Source organism: Thalassophryne amazonica, chromosome 19 (assembly GCF_902500255.1).
Source record: "Thalassophryne amazonica chromosome 19, fThaAma1.1, whole genome shotgun sequence".
NCBI classification, from domain to species: Eukaryota; Metazoa; Chordata; class Actinopteri; order Batrachoidiformes; family Batrachoididae; genus Thalassophryne; species Thalassophryne amazonica.
The window spans coordinates 3441967-3464392 of record NC_047121.1 but is presented as its reverse complement, the minus strand read 5'-3'; the positions used below and the strand labels follow the sequence as shown (position 1 = coordinate 3464392).

General features: G+C 42.3%; 1 protein-coding gene across 1 annotated transcript in view; it reads left to right on the top strand.

Annotated features, from left to right (window-relative positions):
* The window catches only part of pdss2 (prenyl (decaprenyl) diphosphate synthase, subunit 2), a 117547-nt gene extending 98787 nt beyond the window's left edge, over window positions 1-18760 (top strand). The window contains exons 4-8 of the mRNA XM_034159497.1: window positions 1493-1567; window positions 4654-4827; window positions 14338-14469; window positions 15948-15983; window positions 18422-18760. Of these exons, the coding sequence (XP_034015388.1) occupies window positions 1493-1567; window positions 4654-4827; window positions 14338-14469; window positions 15948-15983; window positions 18422-18577 (573 nt within the window). The 3' untranslated portion in view covers window positions 18578-18760. The remainder of the gene's footprint in view (window positions 1-1492; window positions 1568-4653; window positions 4828-14337; window positions 14470-15947; window positions 15984-18421) is intronic.
* The last annotated feature ends 3666 nt before the right edge of the window (window positions 18761-22426 follow it).

Here is a 22426-nt window from a genome sequence, read left to right as displayed (position 1 = left end):
TCTGGGGAGGTCTTCCAGACATGAGGAGACCCAGGACATGCTATTTCCCAGCTGGCTTGGGAACACTTTAGGATCTCCCAGGAGGGTTAGAGGACTTGGCTAAGGTTAATGAAGTGTTCTGAGCTGTTTGGTCTACTGTCACCGTGACACAGACCCGGATCAGCAGCAGAAAGTGAATACATGAAAGAATTAAATAAGTCAAAATCTTTGATTCGGGAAGTTTTTCATCCAGATTTTAATTTTGAAGGAGCAGATTTGAAAGTGAAAACAGTTCAAACTATTTTTTTATCTTCTGTTTACATTTTCATTTGCATGTTTTCACAGACATTCTCCTGCTGGACACCTTATTTACTTTATTAACACACACTCTGTGTTGAGAATACATGACACTCTCCTGTCTCTCGGAAAACGGACAACGATACATTCTCCAGTGTTTACTAGATTATCAAAGTGTTGGTTGTTGTTGTTTTTTTTTTTTTTGTTTTTTTTCCATCAAGGGACAGGACGAGCTGTTCCAGATGTTGGGGTGATACGGTGCCATCACTGTCCAAAAAGTGGGGGTGGGGGAGCACCTGTGATTAATGTCAGGTCATGTCACTCATCCTGAACTGCAGCAACAGATTAATACTGTGATGCAACTTGAATGGAAACAGTGAAACGACTGTTTGACGGTGGACTGGAGGGGTCAGGTCATTAGTTGGAAACCTTCTTCACCCCTCACCACCTTATTTTTCCTTTCCGCTTCATGTCAGGCCCTCAGGCTGGACAGACCCACGTTGCAGAGGGTAGAATGGACGCGTCTATAAATACAAAATATAATGACTGAAGATGAATGTAAATCTGCTTCATGAAACTAAACGCAGAAGCTCAGCTGATCTGAACTCTCGGCACCGACGCGTCTCTTCTCGGCCTTATTCAGCCGCCCGCTTGCTCAGGCCAGTTGGGTTTTGTTTTTTTTATTGTACATGTTCTGGGTGATCTCGAGTAAGCAGTGTGTCAGTTTTGATCAACCTCATTTACAGCTCCATTTTTCAGAGTGTAATCAGTGCTGTTGGCCAAAGTGATTCCTAATGAGGGAGCAACTATTGGTTCAGTGCCCAAGTCCAAGGACACGCAGCTTTTGATGGACGCGCTGATTGTTGTGTTGAGCAAACCTGTGATCTGTAAGTCAAGTGATGATCTGTAATCATTTTTACTCCAAGTGTAAACGAACAACGGGTACGTGTGGATAGGGAGGTCTGGGCGGCTTTGCTTGAGCTGCTGCCCCCGCGACCCGACTCTGGATAAAGCGGAAGCAAATGGATGGATGGATGGTGTAAACGAACGTTTGCTTAAACTGTCAAACTCTGGAGAGTGTGGCAGCGACCTTTGCCCCCAATTGTCATATTTTTGGGTTTACATGTGGTTTCGTTATCAGTCAGACATTCAGAGTGCACATGGTTTAGATGGAGTGTTAAATATTTGTTTTGAATGATTTTTCTTTCTTTGCCAGGTTGTTGAACTGATCTCAGGTGCCATTGGTGATATGGTTCAAGGCATCTACTACGAGAATTCCAGTAACTCTGAGGTAAACACTTAACTTCAGGTCGGGTCTGGGAGCCTGCATCCACTACACGACAGAACCACTTTGGGTCCTGGATGGCAATCACGCATACATTCATCCAGTCCATCTGCACCTCTTGAAAGTAACCATCTACAGTTGTTGTGGTTGGAAGTTTATATACGCTCATCATGGTAATTTTGGCCTTTTTAATGATGTCTTTGAATTGTTCTTTTGTCAGAGTGGAATGAACAAACATCATTAATGAATTAAAAACAAGAACGGTGCACAAGTTTGAATCCATTTTGGATGTTCTCTAATCTGCACAATTATACATACAGGCTCAAATATATACATACACCCCCACTAGTATTTGGTTAAATGTCCCTTAGCAAGCTGTGCCTCTTGGTAGCCAAAAAGCTCCCGGCGTCAAGCTTGCTGGATATTTGACCCCTTTTCTCAGCAGAATTGGTAAAGTTCATTTAAAGTGGATGATTTCCTGTCACAAACCCAACTTTTCAGTGTAGCCCACAGATATTCAGTAGGGTTGAGGTCGGGGCATTGGGAGGGCCATTACAGGTTCCTGCTTTATCCAACCTACAACCAGTTTTGATGTGTGTTTGGGACCATTGTCCTGTTGGAACACCCAATTGTGTGTCATCCAGCTGGTGATTTGAGATGGTGTTAAAGAATTTGGAGGTAGTCCTCCTCCTTCACCTTTTTATCCACTTTGTGCAGTGCACCAGCACCACTGGCAGCAAAACAGCCCCAGAGCCTGATGCTACCACCACCATGCTTGATGGTACGTTGGTCTTAGGTTTCAAAGCCTCTGCTTTACTCCTCCAAATGTACCTCTTGTCATTGTGGCCACATACAGTAGCGCAATCTTTGTCTCGTCTGACCATCAAACATTTCTCCAGAAAGCATTTGTCTTGTCCATGTGGGCAGCTGAAAATTTCAGTCTGGCTTGAAGGTGTTGATTTTGGAGCAGGAGCTTCTTTCTTGGTCGGCACCCTCTCAGTCCATGGAAATGTAAAACTGGCTTCACTGTGGACAGTGACGCTGGCGTTCCAGTAGTTTCCAGTTCATGAGGGTGGCTCCTGGGTTGTTCAGGAACATGCAAACCAATTTCTTCTCATCTGAGGGTGACAGTTTAAGCTTTCATCTGACTAGCCGGCACTTATGCATTTCTTTGAAATGATGATGTTGGACTCTACAGTTGTTTCTAAATGGCTCAAAGAGACCTTCCCAACTTGTTTAAATATACAGTTCTCCTTCCTAGATCTTCTCTGAGTTCCTTGGATTTTCCCATTGTTCTCAGTATTGGTCAGTCCAGTGAGTGCTGTCAAACACATCATTTTTCTGCTGGCAAAGAGAAAATACTAGTTGTAGTCAATCTTAGTCAATCATGAACGAGAAGCTAATAGGTTCTGTGGAACCTTCTGTACCACTTATCAAAAGATTATATGTATAATTTTGACCCCTTGTGGATGAGAGAAGATTCACTTCTTGTTTTTTAGGGTCATGAATGATGTTTGCTGTATAATTATTCCACCCTGACAACAGTACAAAAACAGATAAAACATAAGAGCAACAAGAACAGAGTCCTTAATAGAAACTAAAATAGAGTCCATCTTGGGTCTTTAATCCATAGATGTCCATGTCCAGCACCGGTAGGTTCCAAGAAGTATGACCTCTAGTCATTGGTGCAACAGATAGGGCATTCTGAGGTCAGTGCAGGGTCCTGGGGTGCAGGGCCAGCGTATATCAAGGGTCTCGTCAGTGCCTCAGACAGAGAGAAAAAGAGCAGAATCGGTCAGTTGGAAATAACAGCACCTGAGGCATCAATTCACCAGCAGTAAATCAACAGGGAAGCACTGCTGGTGGTCAGCTTAGCTTCACGAACAGACCCAGAATTTAGATGTAATGAGGCCGAGACCTGCTCCGCTGTTGTTATTATAGTATTTTTACATATAGTATCTTTCATCTGTGAGCAGCAGAGAGCTGTTGTCAGACTCTTTGACACTGTGACACAGAGTGTACATGCTAACCTTCTTTTTTCATTAAACGTTTATGGATTGATTACATCTCTTGTCATTCGTGTTGGGATGAATTTACAGCAACAGTGATTCAACACAAATGCAGGATCGGTTCGCTTTCACTTTTAGGTTTGCATTTCGGAAGGACAAGATGAATTAACCAATTCCATTTATCTGGTCACTCACTTAAACTGGCCGGTTCTCTGTTTTTCTCTGTTCGACTCGCACTACAGTCCATGACTCGTGCGCAGCGGGTAGAGGGGTGTGGCTACGCCTCCAGCACTCAGGCAGATGTCCACGCCTCCTTTTACACAGGACATGAAACTGGAGTGGCCGTCTGTGGAAATGAGATAAAATGTCAGTCAGTTATGGAAACAAATACGCAGGTGTGTACAATCACATGGTGCAGTCGTACCGTGTGTTCTGCGTGCATTTCTGTGCACTGAACCGCTGCGTGCGTACCGTACAGTTAAATACAGATACGTGTATTGTGACACCCCTCATACACACAGACAAACAGTATGTCTGTATCAGCATCAACCAGAATGAAGGTGAAAATGGTGAATATGTCACATGTTGGTATGAATCCAGAGTTGTGCATCGTTTTATGGTTAAAAGCCACAAAGAAAACGTGTCTGTCACTTGAACACAGTTCTTAATGGATCCTACTCACAGTTCCCCTTCATTCCTCAGTATTTTTGGAGATTTACACCAAACTTCAGCCACATTCTGCTTTATCAGAAGTAGGGAAAATGTGCATATTTTATAATTTGGTCAAATAATGACATATGCATGTTTTCCCAGAGGTGGTCACCTCTCGGAATACAATCCAGAAATCTTGCTCTTTTTTGGGTCCCATCATAGTTTGTCTCTGCTCCAAGTAACAGAAGAACGTGTAGAGAAAACACCATTAAATTCCCTTTTAGTCTCTGGTAAACTTTTTTTTTTTTTAACTGGAATATAAAACTGTGTTTTGATTGAGGAGTTTTGAGCTTCTCTGTGAGAACTTGCACAGTGTAATGGAGCTTGGAATTCGCTCAGACATGCTGTTTGTTGGTTCTGTTTACATTGCAGTTAAATAGTCTCACTGATGTTGTCAACATGGCTACGTGGGAGGAGCAAATGTTTCTTTCCCATGGGGCATTGCTCGCCAAGAGCTGTCAAGCTGCGATGGAGCTTGCCAAGCACGACAAGGAGTCACAAAGACTGGCCTACGAGTACGGAAGACACCTGTCATTAGGCTACAAGGTAAGAATTTGCAGCACACATCAGCCCAACTAACCACCAAATACAAATAAATGGAGCCGCATGATTATTTCTCAGTTAACTGAAGTTGAAGGTCCAGATACAATGTCATGTTTTGTTGTCATTTAATATTCCTTGGACGTCTGAAAAGTGTAAAAGTGATGACTTAGTTGTTCTGTTAAAGGGGGTGAGTACAACCCCTGGCAAAAATGATGGAATCACCGGCCTCGGAGGATGTTCATTCAGTTGTTTAATTTTGTAGAAAAAAAGCAGATCACAGACATGACACAAAACTAAAGTCATTTCAAATGGCAACTTTCTGGCTTTAAGAAACACTATAAGAAATCAGGAAAAATAATTGTGGTAGTCAGTAACAGTTACATTTTTAGACCAAGCAGAGGGAAAAAAATATGGAATCACTCAATTCTGAGGAAAAAATTATGGAATCATGAAAAACAAAAGAACGCTCCAACACATCACTAGTATTTTGTTGCACCACCTCTGGCTTTTATAACAGCTTGCAGTCTCTGAGGCATGGACTTAATGAGTGACAAACAGTACTCTTCATCAATCTGGCTCCAACTTTCTCTGATTGTTGTTGCCAGATCAGCTTTGCAGGTTGGAGCCTTGTCATGGACCATTTTCTTCAACTTCCACCAAAGATTTTCAATTGGATTAAGATCTGGACTATTTGCAGGCCATGACATTGACCCTATGTGTCTTTTTGCAAGGAATGTTTTCACAGTTTTTGCTCTATGGCAAGATGCATTATCATCTTGAAAAATGATTTCATCATCCCCAAACATCCTTTCAATTGATGGGATAAGAAAAGTGTCCAAAATATCAACATAAACTTGTGCATTTATTGATGAGGTAATGATTTCTGTCTTGACGCTTTGATGTCTTCCTTGGTCTACCAGTATGTTTGCCTTTAACAACCTTCGCATGTTGTTTGTATTTGGTCCAGAGTTTAGATACAGCTGACTGTGAACAACCAACATCTTTTGCAACATTGCATGATGATTTACCCTCTTTTAAGAGTTTGATAATCCTCTCCTTTGTTTCAATTGACATCTCTCGTGTTGGAGCCATGGTTCATGTCAGTCCACTTGGTGCAACAGCTCTCCAAGGTGTGATCACTCCTTTTTAGATGCAGACTAACGAGCAGATCTGATTTGATGCAGGTGTTAGTTTTGGGGATGAAAACTTACAGGGTGATTCCATAATTTATTCCTCAGAATTGAGTGAGTCCATATTTTTTTCCCTCTGCTTGGTCTAAAAAAGTAACCATTACTGACTGCCACAATTTTTTTTTATTGATTTCTTATAGTGTTTCGTAAAACCAGAAAGTTGCCATTTGAAATGACTTTAGTTTTGTGTCATGTCTGTGATCTGCTTTTTTTCTACAAAATTAAACAACTGAATGAACATCCTCCGAGGCCGGTGATTCCATAATTATTGCCAGGGGTTGTACCAGAAGCAGCTTGAGCACCTGACCACGTAAGAATGAGGCTATAGTGAGGGAAGCTACCAAGACACCCGTGGCAACTCTGATTGATAGTGTTCAGTGAATGTGTGAAACTGGGCCTAGTGCATCTTTTGTTTGTTGCATCACAGCTGTTCACCTTAATGGTGGTGTGGAGCATAGACATTTTCTTGAACAGAAAATGTGAAATTTGGGTTTTCCACAAGATACATGAGGGACTTCAACCTAATTTTGCTGTGTTTTTCATGTATTAATAGCCATCTCTCTTCCACTCCACCATGCAACAGACAAAAGTTACACAATTCAAAATTTCTTCATTCACATCTGCAGAGGCCTTTAACTCCTGACTTGTCTGGGTGTCTTGGTGGCTTCCCTCACTCAACTCCTTTCTGCATTGTTACTCAGTTTTAGTGAACTGCCTCCTTCAGACAGATTTTCCACACAGAACCATACTGCATCACTGTATTAATGATTGATGAAGTTCACAGCTCATTCAGTGACTTGGAAGAGTTTGTTTCATTCACTCTTCTCTAAAGAAAACTGGCTATAAAAGTAATGAATTACTGGAGGGGTGTTGATTATTCCATAATTCATGGAATTTCCATTAAAAAAACCTTTCTGCCTTTTATAATTTCAGACATAACCAGGTATTTAGAGATCCCTCCCAAAGGGTGCGCACTCAGAACTCCAACTTGGCTTGTGAGTTGCGTTATCTTTAAGAATAAGGAGCAGAAGGATTTTGCCACACGATGGAACAGTATACAGCAGTAAAATAAGTATTTAACACAGCACCATTTTTTTCAGTAAATATATTTCGAAAGGTGCTATTGACATGAAATTTTCACCAAATGCCAGTAAAAACCCAAGTAATCCACAGATGTCCACTTAAGTTATGTGTAATGTGGAATGACACAGGAAAAAGTATTGAACACTCGGAGGAAGGGAGGTCCAAAAAGACATGGAAAGCCAAGACACCAGCTGAGATCTATCAGTAATTAGAAAGAAATCCTGCCCCTTGTCAGTGCAAATTAACATCAGCTGGTTCAGTTCCCACTGATGGTCTATAAAAAGGTGTTTCAGCACCAAGGTGTCAGACAAGAAACATGATGGGTAAAAGCAAAGAGCTCTCTCTGAAGATCTTCACAACCTTATTGCTGCAAAACATACTGATGGCACTGGTTACAGAAAGATTTCTAAATTTGTGCATGTTCCAGTGAGCACTGTGGGGGCCACAGTCTGAAAGTGGAAGGAGCATAATTTCACTACAAATTGACCACGGCCAGGTGAGGAGTGAAAAGAATTATCAGAAGAATTGTCCACCAACTTCAGAAAGACATTAGCAGGTACAATTGTTTTAAAGAAAACAATAAGTAATGCACTCAGCCACCATGACCTGTGTGCACGCTCACCACAGAAGAAGAAAAAGCATGTTTAAGCTTGTTTAAAGTTTAAAATAGAAATACTGAGAAAAACACCAGACCCACAGTGAAGTTTGGAGGTGGAACTGTTGTTGTGTGGGCCGCTGAAGAGGAGGTACTGCTGGCCCACCACCACCAGATGGCGCCCTGCTTGAAGTGCGGGCTTCAAGCACGAGAGGGCGTCATAGCAACCGGGAGTGACAGCTGTCACTCATCATCAGCACCAGCTGTCACTCATCCACATCACCACCACCATAAAGGCCGGACTGCAACTCCACCTCCCCGCTGAGAAATCAGCTACCTTGGAGGTAATTTCTCTGCTAAACTTAACTCTGAATAATAGTCTGATCTCATTTGCAGCCGTTTTCCTGTGATGTGTTCCTTATCTGCTGTATTGGCGTTTGGTGTGGACTGCGACGGCTTCGCCTCCCACCCCAACCAGATAAGTGGTTTTCACAGGAGCTGTCCGAGTGTGTTATTGGAGGTGGAGGTTCTCCCTCCTTACAGAACACAGACTGTGGGATTACTGAGTGTGCGTACTCACACTCACCTGTGCTGTTTCTGTTCTCTGCCAGCAGTACCAGGTCTGACAGCTGGAGACGGTGACCACCTGGGGACCCAGGACTTGGCGGCTCCGGTGTTCTTCAGATCCGTTGCCGGTGAGGGCCATGTGGGATCCGGCTCGGTTCTGGACGGGCGTCTCCTATCCTCAAGCCTGCCCACACGTCACCCAACGTGTAATTGACTATAGTCCCAAACTGATTGTTGTCTGTATTCCGTTGTGCACAATTTACAACATTAAATTGTTACTGTCTGGCTTATCCATTGCCCGTTCATTTAACGCCCCCTGTTGTGGGTCCGTGTTCCTACACTTTCACAACAGGAACATCATGGTGTGGGGCTGTTTTCCACTGGACTACTTCATATAAGTGAAGGAAGGATGAATGGAAACGCGTACGGAGACATTCTTGATTTAAAAAAATAAATAAATAAAAACCAACCAGGATGATGAAAATGAAACGAGAGTGGACTTTTAAGTGAGACAGCGATCCCAAACACAGACAAGGTAACTCTCAGCTGGTTTCAGAATGAAAATAAAGCTGCTAGAATGGTCCAGCCAATCAGCTGACTGGAATCCAACAGAAAATCTATGGAGAGAACTAAAAGTCAGAGTTCATAGAAGAGGTCCATGGAACCTTCAAGATTTAAAGACGACCAAAATCACACCTGATTAATACGTGACTAGTTTCTGCAAACAGGAGGTGTCTTCAAGCTTCATTACCAACAAAGACTTTTGTATCAATCAATCAATTTTTTTTTATATAGCGCCAAATCACAACAAACAGTTGCCCCAAGGCGCCTTATACTGCAAGGCAAGGCCATACAATAATTATGTAAAATTATTGGCAGTCTTCTGCTGGGACTGGTTGGGGCTGAGGGAGAGAACCAGGAAAAAGACATGCTGTGGAGGGGAGCAGACATCAATCACTAATGATTAAATGCAGAGTGGTGCATACAGAGCAAAAAGAGAAAGAAACAGTGCATCGTGGGAACCCCCCAGCAGTCTACGTCTATAGCAGCATAACTAAGGGATGGTTCAGGGTCACCTGATCCAGCCCTAACTATAAGCTTTAGCAAAAAGGAAAGATTTAAGCCTAATCTTAAAAGTAGAGAGGGTGTCTGTCTCCCTGATCTGAATTGGGAGCTGGTTCCACAGGAGAGGAGCCTGAAAGCTGAAGGCTCTGCCTCCCATTCTACTCTTACAAACCCTAGGAACTACAAGTAAGCCTGCAGTCTGAGAGCGAAGCGCTCTATTGGGGTGATATGGTACTACGAGGTCCCTAAGATAAGATGGGACCTGATTATTCAAAACCTTATAAGTAAGAAGAAGAATTTTAAATTCTGTTCTAGAGTTAACAGGAGAGAGAGGCCAATATGGGTGAGATATGCTCTCTCCTTCTAGTCCCCGTTAGTACTCTAGCTGCAGCATTTTGAATTAACTGAAGGCTTTTTAGGGAACTTTTAGGACAACCTGATAATAATGAATTACAATAGTCCAGCCTAGAGGAAATAAATGCATGAATTAGTTTTTCAGCATCACTCTGAGACAAGACCTTTCTAATTTTAGAGATATTGCGTAAATGCAAAAAAGCAGTCCTACATATTTGTTTAATATGCGCTTTGAATGACATATCCTGATCAAAAATGACTCCAAGATTTCTCACAGTATTACTAGAGGTCAGGGTAATGCCATCCAGAGTAAGGATCTGGTTAGACACCATGTTTCTAAGATTTATGGGGCCAAGTACAATAACTTCAGTTTTATCTGAGTTTAAAAGCAGGAAATTAGAGGTCATCCATGTCTTTATGTCTGTAAGACAATCCTGCAGTTTAGCTAATTGGTGTGTGTCCTCTGGCTTCATGGATAGATAAAGCTGGGTATCATCTGCGTAACAATGAAAATTTAAACAATACCGTCTAATAATACTGCCTAAGGGAAGCATGTATAAAGTGAATAAAATTGGTCCTAGCACAGAACCTTGTGGAACTCCATAATTAACTTTAGTCTGTGAAGAAGATTCCCCATTTACATGAACAAATTGTAATCTATTAGATAAATATGATTCAAACCACCGCAGCGCAGTGCCTTTAATACCTATGGCATGCTCTAATCTCTGTAATAAAATTTTATGGTCAACAGTATCAAAAGCAGCACTGAGGTCTAACAGAACAAGCACAGAGATGAGTCCACTGTCTGAGGCCATAAGAAGATCATTTGTAACCTTCACTAATACTGTTTCTGTACTATGATGAATTCTAAAACCTGACTGAAACTCTTCAAATAGACCATTCCTCTGCAGATGATCAGTTAGCTGTTTTAATTCAATCAATTTTTTTATATAGCGCCAAATCACAACAAACAGTTGCCCCAAGGCGCTTTATATTGTAAGGCAAGGCCATACAATAATTATGTAAAACCCCAACGGTCAAAACGACCCCCTGTGAGCAAGCACTTGGCTACAGTGGGAAGGAAAAACTCCCTTTTAACAGGAAGAAACCTCCAGCAGAACCAGGCTCAGGGAGGGGCAGTCTTCTGCTGGGACTGGTTGGGGCTGAGGGAGAGAACCAGGAAAAAGACATGCTGTGGAGGGGAGCAGAGATCAATCACTAATGATTAAATGCAGAGTGGTGCACACAGAGCAAAAAGAGAAAGAAACAAAAAGCAAAAAGTTCTTGAAACTACCCTTTCAAGAATTTTGTATGAAGTATGAAATACATTTCAGTAAGTGTGTTCAATATTTTTCCTTGTGTCAGTATGTTTTATTATGCTTAATTTCTATGCTTATTTATTTTGATTTCTTTGTGTGTGTGGATTACTTGGTATGTGCTGTTACTGAAATCTGGTGAAAATTTCATGTCAATAGCACCTTTAGAAATACATTTACTGAGAAAAATAGTGACGTGTTCAATACCTATTTTATAAGCTGCACAGTGCATCCGGAAGGTATTCACAGTGCTTCACTTTTTCCAAATTTTATGTTAACAGCCTTATTCCAAAATGAATGAAATAATTTTTTCCCTCAAAATATATATATATATACTCAACAAAAATATAAATGCAACACTTTTGGTTTTGCTCCCATTTTGTATGAGATGAACTCAAAGATCTAAAACTTTTTCCACATACACAATATCACCATTTCTCTCAAATATTGTTCACAAACCAGTCTAAATCTGTGATAGTGAGCACTTCTCCTTTGCTGAGATAATCCATCCCACCTCACAGGTGTGCCATACCAAGATCCTGATTAGACACCATGATTAGTGCACAGGTGTGCCTTAGACTGTCCACAATAAAAGGCCACTCTGAAAGGTGCAGTTTTATCACACAGCACAATGCCACAGATGTCGCAAGATTTGAGGCAGCGTGCAATTGGCATGCTGACAGCAGGAATGTCAACCAGAGCTGTTGCTCGTGTATTGAATGTTCATTTCTCTACCATAAGCCGTCTCCAAAGTCGTTTCAGAGAATTTGGCAGTACATCCAACCAGCCTCACAACCGCAGACCACGTGTAACCACACCAGCCCAGGACCTCCACATCCAGCATGTTCACGTCCAAGATCGTCTGAGACCAGCCACTCAGACAGCTGCTGAAACAATCGGTTTGCATAACCAAAGAATTTCTGCACAAACTGTCAGAAACTGTCTCAGGGAAGCTCATCTGCATGCTCGTCGTCCTCATCGGGGTCTCGACCTGACTCCAGTTCGTCGTCGTAACCGACTTGAGTGGGCAAATGCTCACATTCGCTGGCGTTCGGCACGTTGGAGAGGTGTTCTCTTCACGGATGATGCGAAGGAGATGTGTTGCACTGCATGAGGCAAATGGTGGTCACACCAGATACTGACTGGTATCCCCCCCCAATAAAACAAAACTGCACCTTTCAGAGTGGCCTTTTATTGTGGGCAGTCTAAGGCACACCTGTGCACTAATCATGGTGTCTAATCAGCATCTTGATATGGCACACCTGTGAGGTGGGATGGATTATCTCAGCAAAGGAGAAGTGCTCACTATCACAGATTTCGACTGGTTTGTGAACAATATTTGAGGGAAATGGTGATATTGTGTATGTGGAAAAAGTTTTAGATCTTTGAGTTCATCTCATACAAAATGGGAGCAAAACCAAAAGTGTTGCGTTTATATTTTTGTTGAGTATATACTCGTATATACTGTATAAATATATATAATATATGCAAATTAATTAAAAATGAAAAACTAAGAAATCACAAGTCCATAAGTATTCACAGCCTTTGCATGAAGCTCAAATTGAGCTCAGGTGCCTCCTGTTTCCACTCTTGAGATGTTTCTACAGCTTAACTGGAGTCCACCTGGGGTGAATTCACTTGACTGGAGATGATTTGGAAAGACACACACCTGTCTACATATAAGGTCCCAGAGCTGACAGTCAGAGCACAAACCAAGCATGAAGTCAAAGGAATTGTCTGTAGACCTCTGAGACAGGATTGTCTCCAGGCACAAATCTGGGGAAGGGTCCAGAAACATTTCTGCTGCTTTGAAGGTCGCAATGAGCACAGTGACCTCCATCATCTGTAAATGGAAGAAGTTCAGATCCACCAGGACTCTTCCTAGAGCTGACTGCCCATCTAACCTGGGTGATCGGGGGAGAAGGACCTTAGTCAGGGAGGTGACCAAGAATCTGATGATCACTCTGTCAGAGCTCCATCATTCCTCTGTGGAGAGAGGAGAACCTTCCAGAAGGGCAACCATCTCTGCAGCAATCCACCAATCAGGCCTGTATGGTACAGTGGCCAGATGGAAGACACTCCTTAGTAAAAGTCACATGGCAGCCCACCTGGAGTTTGACAAAAGGCACCTTAAGGACTCTCAGACCAGGAAAAACACAATTCTCTGGTCTGATGAGACAAAGATTGAACTCTTTGGCACCATGTTTGGAGGAAACCAGGCACCATCCCTACAATGAAGCATGGTGGTGGCAGCATCATGCTGTGGGGATGTTTTTCAGCAGCAGGAACTGGGAGACTAGTCAGGATTGAGGGAAAGATGAATGCAGCAATGTACAGACACATCCTGGATGAAAACCTGCTCCAGAGCGCTCTGGACCTCTGACTGGGGCAACAGTTCCATCCAGAGATGGGTGTAGTGTCTGTTTCTGTAACCCTCCTATGTTGCGCACCGGCAACATCTTCTGTATATTCGTTTTGTGAATTGTTTTGTAAATTATGTCAGTAACATGGCCCAAGCAGAGGGTCACCCCACTGAGTCTGGTCTGCTTGAGGTTTCTTCCTCAAATCATCAGAGGGAGTTTTTCCTTCACTGCAGGTAGATATTAGGCCATGGAGGACTCCACTGAATTTTGGAGGTGATCTGGATCCAGATTCTGGATTAAGATTTTACTTTACATAGACTTTGAAGGATTATGTCAAAACTACTTTACAGATTCTCACCAAATCCGTAGCACAGATAGATATTAGGGCATGGAAGCCTCCACTGAATTTTGGAGGTGATTTGGATCCAGATTGGTGAACGTGGAGTTTTTCATGTTGTCATTATGGGGTGTTGTGTGTTGAAGTTTGAGGGGAAAAATGAATTTATTCCATTTTGGAATAAGGCTGTAACATAACGTGGAAAAAGTGAAGTGCTGTGAATACTTTCTGAATGCACTGTACAGTGGGTAAAATAAATATTGAACACGTCGCTATTTGTCTCAGTAAATTCTTTTCTAAAGGTGCTTTTTGTTTTTTGTTAAGTCTTATTGGTGCGAGCCTGAACGTTCCCTCTCTCAGTACACGTTGGTGTGTCCTCTCCCATTGCGGCTCCCTGCAGCTGCCTGTCCGATAGCCTCGGTGCTTACAGGACGCCTCAGCATGGGAGGAAACGTACAGGAGGTCTGTGAAAGAGAACCGTCCTCATCAGGCCAGCACTATTCACACGCTTCATTCAGAGTCATGGTGGACACGAGGCGAGCTCACCTCTCCACTCTCTTTCTGTGTAGCTGCCGGTTTAGAAGTTGCAGAGTTGCTTCTTTTGGTCAGCTGATGCCTGTCTGCAGTGTTTTGTCTCATGTAGGTGAACTCGGACTTGCAGCGGTTTCTAAAAAGTGGTGCAGGAGACCCGGCGGTGTTCAGTTTCAGCTCCGCCCCTGTGATATTCCACCGTCAGATCGTTGGACAGGAGCGATGGCACCTTCAGCTGCAGCAGGTAGAGTGAGAGTCCCAGCAGCAGGGACGATCGGGCCTCCTCCTCTCACACAGTAGAACAGCTCTCCAGAGGTCTGACAAAAGAGCGGGTCTCAGCGGAACAGGAAGTAAAAAAATATAATTCGTTTCCAAATTAATGGATATTTTGAAGGCATTTCTCTTTATTTTTTCTGCATTATTATTTTTATTTTTTCCCCTCCCGTCTTTAAAAAAGTATTTCTGGCCTGGTGGGGTTCTCAGTGGTCTGATTTCTCACCCCTGAAACACACCGGTTCTGGTGTGTGTGTGTGCGTGCATGTGGTTTGACCCAGTATATCATCTTAAAAATAGAAATCCATATCTACATATAGATTTACCATCTGGACAAACATCTTTTCCTTTTTTTATAAAATCTTTATGTCCTATAGATCAAAGAGCTCTTTGACTTTAGTCAAACAGACTTCAGAAAAGTCATTTGTTGTAACTGGACAGCAGTGTTAACCAGTATGATGTCAAACTGACTATTTATGGCTAATTTTTATCTCCTCATAATTGGCTGAAGGGGTGTTTGTTGTCACATCAGTGGCCAGCTGGGCGGGCTGGCGGGGCGGGTAGGTGTCAACAATTGGATGGTTAGCATGGCTGCTCTGGAATGGAGAGGCTGAGGTTCACCAAACTTACAGGAAAGGTGTGTCAGGTCAAAACCTCGCTCAAGCCACAGGCCAGTTTTTAAATTAAATTTTTTAAATGCTGTATTATGTAAGACTGTGTTGGCACCACTATAATTTTGTTGCTTAGCATTTAGATAAAGAATTCACAATATGATGTTGCACATATGATTAAAATTCATGCTGTCTGGAAACGATTTAGAATTTAACACCTGAGGGGGTGAAATTTAAGTGATAAGATGCTCTGACCAACATTTGGTAAATCTACTAAATGTTGGTCAGAGTAAAGTGATTTACAAGAAATCTTTTGAACGTTAACCTAAGATGGGTCTCAGGTAATCTCAAAACCTTGTGCATGCGCACGTGCACTTCCTCCTGTAGTTAGACTGCATGACGGCAATGAAGGAAGAGACAAATTCACTATGGAGTTTCCCCTCAGACAAATATGTTCTCTTCATTAAACTGAGCTGTAATTTTGTAACATGTTACAAAATAAACCTGCATTATAATGCTTGGATTTTTGGTAGAAACTAAGTTTTCTCAGTTTTGTGAAATTTGAAAGGCCCTGTAGCTTTAAAGTGGTGAACACTGAGAGGGACCTGATGGGATTCACGTGTGAAAGTGATGAACTGTCAGGATTTCTTGATTTCTCAATAAATTAAGTGGTTAAATGTGAGTCCTGTATCATGTCCTCTGGAGGACGTGCACAGTTTTATCCTGAACAATGTTTGTGGCACCTTAACGCCGCAGGAGAAGCTGCTGAACGTGCTGTTGACTGTGAGACCTGCTAACTTGGACTGACAGTTATTTGCTTTTCTGTCTCTCCAACAAGGCGACAACTTCAAGAAACCAGATCGATTATTCAAAGGTGAGTCTTTGATTCACACGAGTGTTGTGCTGCTGTTTTGTGCCGTATTGTCCAAAAACAGTGAAGTCATTTTCACAGTACTCCTGTCTTTGTAACTGAGGCTGCTCCTCAAAAAAGGACAACGCTGTCTTTTGGCTGTAACCTGTAAAGTTGAGAAATGAGCTTTGCACAGTCAGTATGTGAGGGAAGAAGGGGACGCACTGATCGGGGTGCAGGCAGCGGGGGGGGGTTCTAGTCCCGTCTGAAACCAGAGCAGCACAGATTAGTTACCAGGACCTATTTGTGGAGGAGACGCCGAGGCTCTAAGACAGCGGCATTGTGGGAGAATCTCCTTCAGCAGACCTGCGGCCAAAAAAGGTGCACGACATGAAGTTTGAGGAGCAGCAGGTGATTTTATTCATCAACATCACTTTGAGCAGATGGGTTCATCAGTGAAATCACCTGCTGGAGTCAGTGGCTGCAGAGAAAACCTGCACCTTCTTGGCCCTTTCTGGAACACTTTGGACACCACCGGTGCATTAACCCTCTGACGCCTTTGATTCTGATATTTAAACCTGAAGGTCTTTATTCAGATTGATCATTAATGTTTAACACTCTTTATCATGAATTGTTTATTTACTTACAAACCTTTATAACTTTTAAGTATTTTAATTTCAGTACAGTACATTGACGGCAGTAAAAATGTGAGTTTGTTTCTGATGAAGCTGAAGCTCTTCAGCGAGTGTTTCTGCTGTACTCTGTGTAACATGTATGCCCCCCCCCCCCCCCCCACACACACACACACACACACACACTGTAGGTGTTTCTCATTGTTTGTATCAGTCATTTCATATCTATGAAAATTACTTTTAAAACATCAGAATAAAAATCACATACAGATTTCAAAGCATTTACAAGTTAAAGCAATTAAATACAAAGTGCAAACATCAAAGTCATTACAAGCAGAGGTGTCGTAAAGCAATCAAGAAAGTGGATGGGAAAGAATCTCCATCTCTCTCTCTCATTTCATTTCAGTGGAGTTTTATTGACATATAGTAGTGTTCAGAATAATAGTAGTGCTATGTGACTAAAAAGATTAATCCAGGTTTTGAGTATATTTCTTATTGTTACATGAGAAACAAGGTACCAGTAGATTCTCACAAATCCAACAAGACCAAGCATTCATGATATGCACACTCTTAAGACTATGAAATTGGGCTATTAGTTTAAAAAAAAGTAGAAAAGGGGGTGTTCACAATAATAGTAGCATCTGCTGTTGATGCTACAAACTCAAAACTATGTTCAAACTGCTTTTTTATCAATCCTGTGAATCACTAAACTAGTATTTAGTTGTATAACCACAGTTTTTCATGATTTCTTCACATCTGCAAGACATTAATTTTGCTGGTTTGGAACCAAGATTTTGCTGGTTTACTAGTGTGCTTGGGGTCATTGTCTTGTTGAAACACCCATTTCAAGGGCATGTCCTCTTCAGCATAAAGCAACATGACCTCTTCAAGCTACTATTATTGTGAACACCCCCTTTTCTACTTTTTTTTACTAATAGCCCAATTTCATAGCCTTAAGAGTGTGCATATCATGAATGCTTGGTCTTGTTGGATTTGTGAGAATCTACTGAATCTACTGGTACCTTGTTTCCCATGTAACAATAAGAAATATACTCAAAACCTGGATTAATCTTTTTAGTCACATAGCACTACTATTATTCTGAACACTACTGTAGGAAACATTTACCTTGTCAAAGTGTTACATTGAGCAGCACATAAAAATTAAGATGTCATATATAGAGTTAATATTCTCCAGTCAATAAATGTGTAAAAAGGAGATGTGGGATTGAAATAATAGTATAAATTGTTTTCTGTCTACAAATATACTATCCTATAAAATGTGTTATATTCTGTGTAGATAAAGTGACGTAGCAGTTTAATGTCCTGTTTTGGGTTCATGGTGGTTTGTGTCCGTTCTTCCTTCTTTTTGTGTCTCAAACCTTGCTGCTGTGTTTGTTGTCCTTCAGCCAACAGATCGTGAAGTTTGTCCATGTTGCTCTCAGAGTCTGTTTGGGTGTTTGTGATCTGTGTCTCTGATGTCTCGGTGCAGCGGGCTGGTCTCTCTGTCTGTCTCTGTCCCTCATGTGTGCACAGATTGACCGTCTTGTCAGTTGGGGTGTTTCATGCTGTTGTTGTATCAAACCTTCATAAGTTTGTACTTTTACTTTGATTCTTCCACCTTTATGAGGTTTATGTGTAATAAAATGTGTCCCTTGTAGTTAAACGTGCTGAGCAGCTTGTACGTTTGTTGTTTTATTTTGTTGCACGGCAGCTTTTCTCTCGTGATTTGAATCTTTAAACTTTTCCAGGTTTGTTGTGTTGCCGTCTTGACGCGTAGTAACAGCAGCGACAGAAGGTGACAAACTGACACCTCTTTTCATTCTTCTCCAGCTTCTGGCAGCAGTTACCTCAGAACAAGGCGTGAGCTCAGCGGTGGACTTGTGCTGTTACCATGGAAACAAGGCGCTGGAGGCTATCCAGGCTTTCCCGTCCTCCGAGGCTCGAGATGCCTTACAGAACTTTGCCTCTGCCATCACCAAATTTTGACCGAGACGCACACGTGCAGAGTGCATCTGTCAGCATACGCTGGGCACTCAGAAGACAAATGAACTTTTCAGCTCTGTGCTGACTCAGATCTCCAAAAACCGCTCTGGATGCAACATCTGAACAACGGCGCCCGCAAGATGGTCGTCATCTGATAAATGAAAGAAATAAACGCACTTTATTTCAGCCTGCTGTCTTGTGTATTTAGCTGTAATGTAAACAGTTCCTGTCCTGATCGCAGGGTTCCTGCAAATCCTTAAAAGGTCTAAAAGGGCCTTAAATGTGTTGACTTAAAAATGGAAGTAGGATTATATTCATGTTTCTCACAGTGCAATTAGAAATGTTAAAATAAATGGACATGTCATTTTTAAGTAATTCAGTGCAAGCCTCGGAACACGACCCAAAGTGATGCAGCGGAACACTGAGGCACCTTCAAAATCTAACTCGTCTTCAGTTTCATTTGGACTGGCATTTTACAAAAGTCGCAGGATGCTATTTTACTGCTGCTATGAACGCGCACGTGGAATGTCTCTGTGATGCTGTTTTTATAGGCTGCTTGAGCACGCAGATGTATTTCTTGCATTGGAAAATTTCAGAATACGTTCTTTTCAGGAGATAATGGAATTTCTATCTAACGTGCCAGAATTATGAGAGAACTTTGTGATGTGCTGATGGCAGAGCTGCTGTTTGACATTATTCTCCCACCGGCGATCATGTGCAGTCCATGCATGAGGACTTGGGAGTGGACCTGGACATTGTCCTCCAGCTGATGATCATGTATGACCCGCGTGTGATGACTTTTTTGATGGTGTGGACTTTACATATTTAATCTGGGAAATCATTCTATGAGTGGGTGAGTGTCTGTTAAGGTTTTTCTTCCTTTTTGTATTTTGTTCACCTCAGTTGAGCTGGTGGGCTTTATTTTTACTTTGTCTGTCAGATTTCAGATCTCGATGTGTGCCATCTGTTCTGTAATGGTGCAGCATTCTGTTTTAACCCCATTACAGCTCCCACCATCAACGTGCACACGGAACTCTCAGCTGTTTTTCAGGCTGTCTGATCACACAGATGTATTTCTTAGATTTGTCACAATTATATTGATGACAACACTTGCGTAGAAGCGTGCACAGAGCTGAGCCTCTAGTAGATACTGTTTTTAACAGGCTGTGTTTATGATGAACGTGCACCACGTCTTCTCGCAGTTGAGAGCAGCTGCTGCTTTTGCAGTGACTGCATCAAAAATTAACAGTTATCACTGAAAAATTAGTCATCATAACATGACATCATACTTATGGAAACTTTGGAGTTAATCTGTGGCTTAACATAAGCAGTTACATTCCATTCAAGCGCACACTGGGACACTTTCCTCAAAGCTCCGTGAACACTTGGAAACAGAAAAATGAGTACTCAGGATTACTTTGTTTTCAGAATTCTCCGTAGCTGTTTGTTGGAAATGCTGTGTACTGAGACCAGTCACACAAGTGCACAAAGTAATCCCGGTGTATCATCAGATGGTGAGTAACAGCCTGAATCTAAGTTGTTATGATTTTGGTGTGACATCCTTTAAATCTGTTTTTCCAGAAGCTGGAGGAACCCAAAGAGAAAATACACTTCATTGTTCAGGATAAAACTGAGCTCCTCTTCTTTTTTTTTTTTTTTAAGTCCTGGCTGTTTATTGTCACCTGCTTATCAGCAAATAATGTTCACAAGAAGATGCTTTAAGATCTTTCGAGGGATTGTTTCTGTCCTCAAGAAAATGGAGCCGTGTTGGAAAATGAGGCACTTTTTTCCTGTCAGGATTTAATTGTGTACGGTGGAGTCATGGTGGAGTGTGTCGTGCGGCACACCACAGGATGCACTGAGATTGTTGCTGCAGGTTGCAAAAGTGTCAAGAAACTGTTTGTTTTTCCTTTAAATGGTGTTTTGCACGACTATCTGCAGTCGAGCTAAATGATATGACTAAACAGTAATATCAGATACATTGTTACCTTACTGTGCGTGTGACGCGATCCCAGTCAGCCCGGGGGCGGGGAAAGGTCACACAGCCCTTTGCCTCGGCCCAGCCAGCGAGCACACTGAAGATCCACCAAGCATTAATTATTAATGAAGAGACCTGAGCAAATGGACAGGAAATGCAGAGGTATTGATTGGGCCGACTGCCCTGCTCTAAGCCGTACAGGCTGGCGCCAGCCTGGTGGCCTGTGGTTTCCCAGGCTGCCGTCTGCAGAGGGGGACAGCAGAGGTGTGAACCCAGGCCGCTTCTGGCAGCTGTCTGTCACGTCCAAGCCACACCTGAAGGATGGGGCGCCGGAAGTACAGGAAGGTACAGGACCATACACCATCACTTTGGATGACAGATCTCCAGCCGGTACCGTACTGCGGTTTGTACCACCATAAAACTGCACGTAATGTATTTGTCTTAAAAAATAAATAAAAATACTCCTGGAAAAGTTTAAGTTTGGCTTTAATTTTAGTTGTTTGCTGAATTTCAGGCAGCAGAGCTGCAGACTCACCATTCTTACCAGCAGATTGACAGTCGGAGAGTTGAGCATTCATTGAACGTTTAATGGCTTTGGCACACTTAGGTGTCCACCGACTGCGCAACATTTTAGACTTCAGTTTCGTGGTAATGAGCTGTAGCTGTACAGCTATGCTCAGCGTTTTTACAACAAATTATAGTCCTTGACGTTTCAACTTGATCATCAAGCCATCATTCACGATAAAAAAGTTGAAAGAATCCCACAAAACCTTGACGATGGTCTGTTCTGCATCAGTTGTTCGATTGTGCTGTGGTTTAGCTCCTTTACCTTGAAGGCTTCTTCCAGGGATTAGGTCCACATCCTGGACCAGTTTCCAGGTCGGTTGCTTCTATGTGATGGGAGGTCTTGGAGCAGGTGGGTGGGTCTGACCTACTGAGATGCCCTATTAGCTGACATTATGACTGTGATGGACATTAGTTAGTGCAGCAGATAACTGAAACAATCATGCAAATGATGATAAAAGCATCAAATTTGGCAGAAATTCCTCAGACAATACTCTTTCAAAAAAAAAAAAAAAAAGATTGGCCACGACTTTTCAATCGGTGGTCAGGTAGGGGTTAATTGAAGAATTACACAGAGGTCAAAAGATGCTCCAATCATATATTATGCAAATTATTGGTTGAGCTAATAGGATTAATAAATGGAATAGTTTTGACAGTGTTGAATGCTTGGTCTCCAAAGTAAAGGTCAAACAAGGTCTACATCAAATCAAATCAATTTTATTTATATAGCGCCAAATCACAACAAACAGTCGCCCCAAGGTGCTTTATATTGTAAGGCAAAGCCATACAATAATTACAGAAAAAACCCAACGGTCAAAACGACCCCCTGTGAGCAAGTACTTGGCAACAGTGGGAAGGAAAAACTCCCTTTTAACAGGAAGAAACCTCCAGCAGAACCAGACTGGTTGGGGCTGAGGGAGAGAACCAGGAAAAAGACATGCTGTGGAGGGGAGCAGAGATCAATCACTAATGATTAAATGCAGAGTGGTGCATACAGAGCAAAAAGAGAAAGAAACACTCAGTGCATCATGGGAACCCCCCAGCAGTCTACGTCTATAGCAGCATAACTAAGGGATGGTTCAGCGTCACCTGATCCAGCCCTAACTATAAGCTTTAGCAAAAAGGAAAGTTTTGAGCCTAATCTTAAAAGTAGAGAGGGTGTCTGTCTCCCTGATCTGAATTGGGAGCTGGTTCCACAGGAGAGGAGCCTGAAAGCTGAAGGCTCTGCCTCCCATTCTACTCTTACAAACCCTAGGAACTACAAGTAAGCCTGCAGTCTGAGAGCGAAGCGCTCTATTGGGGTGATATGG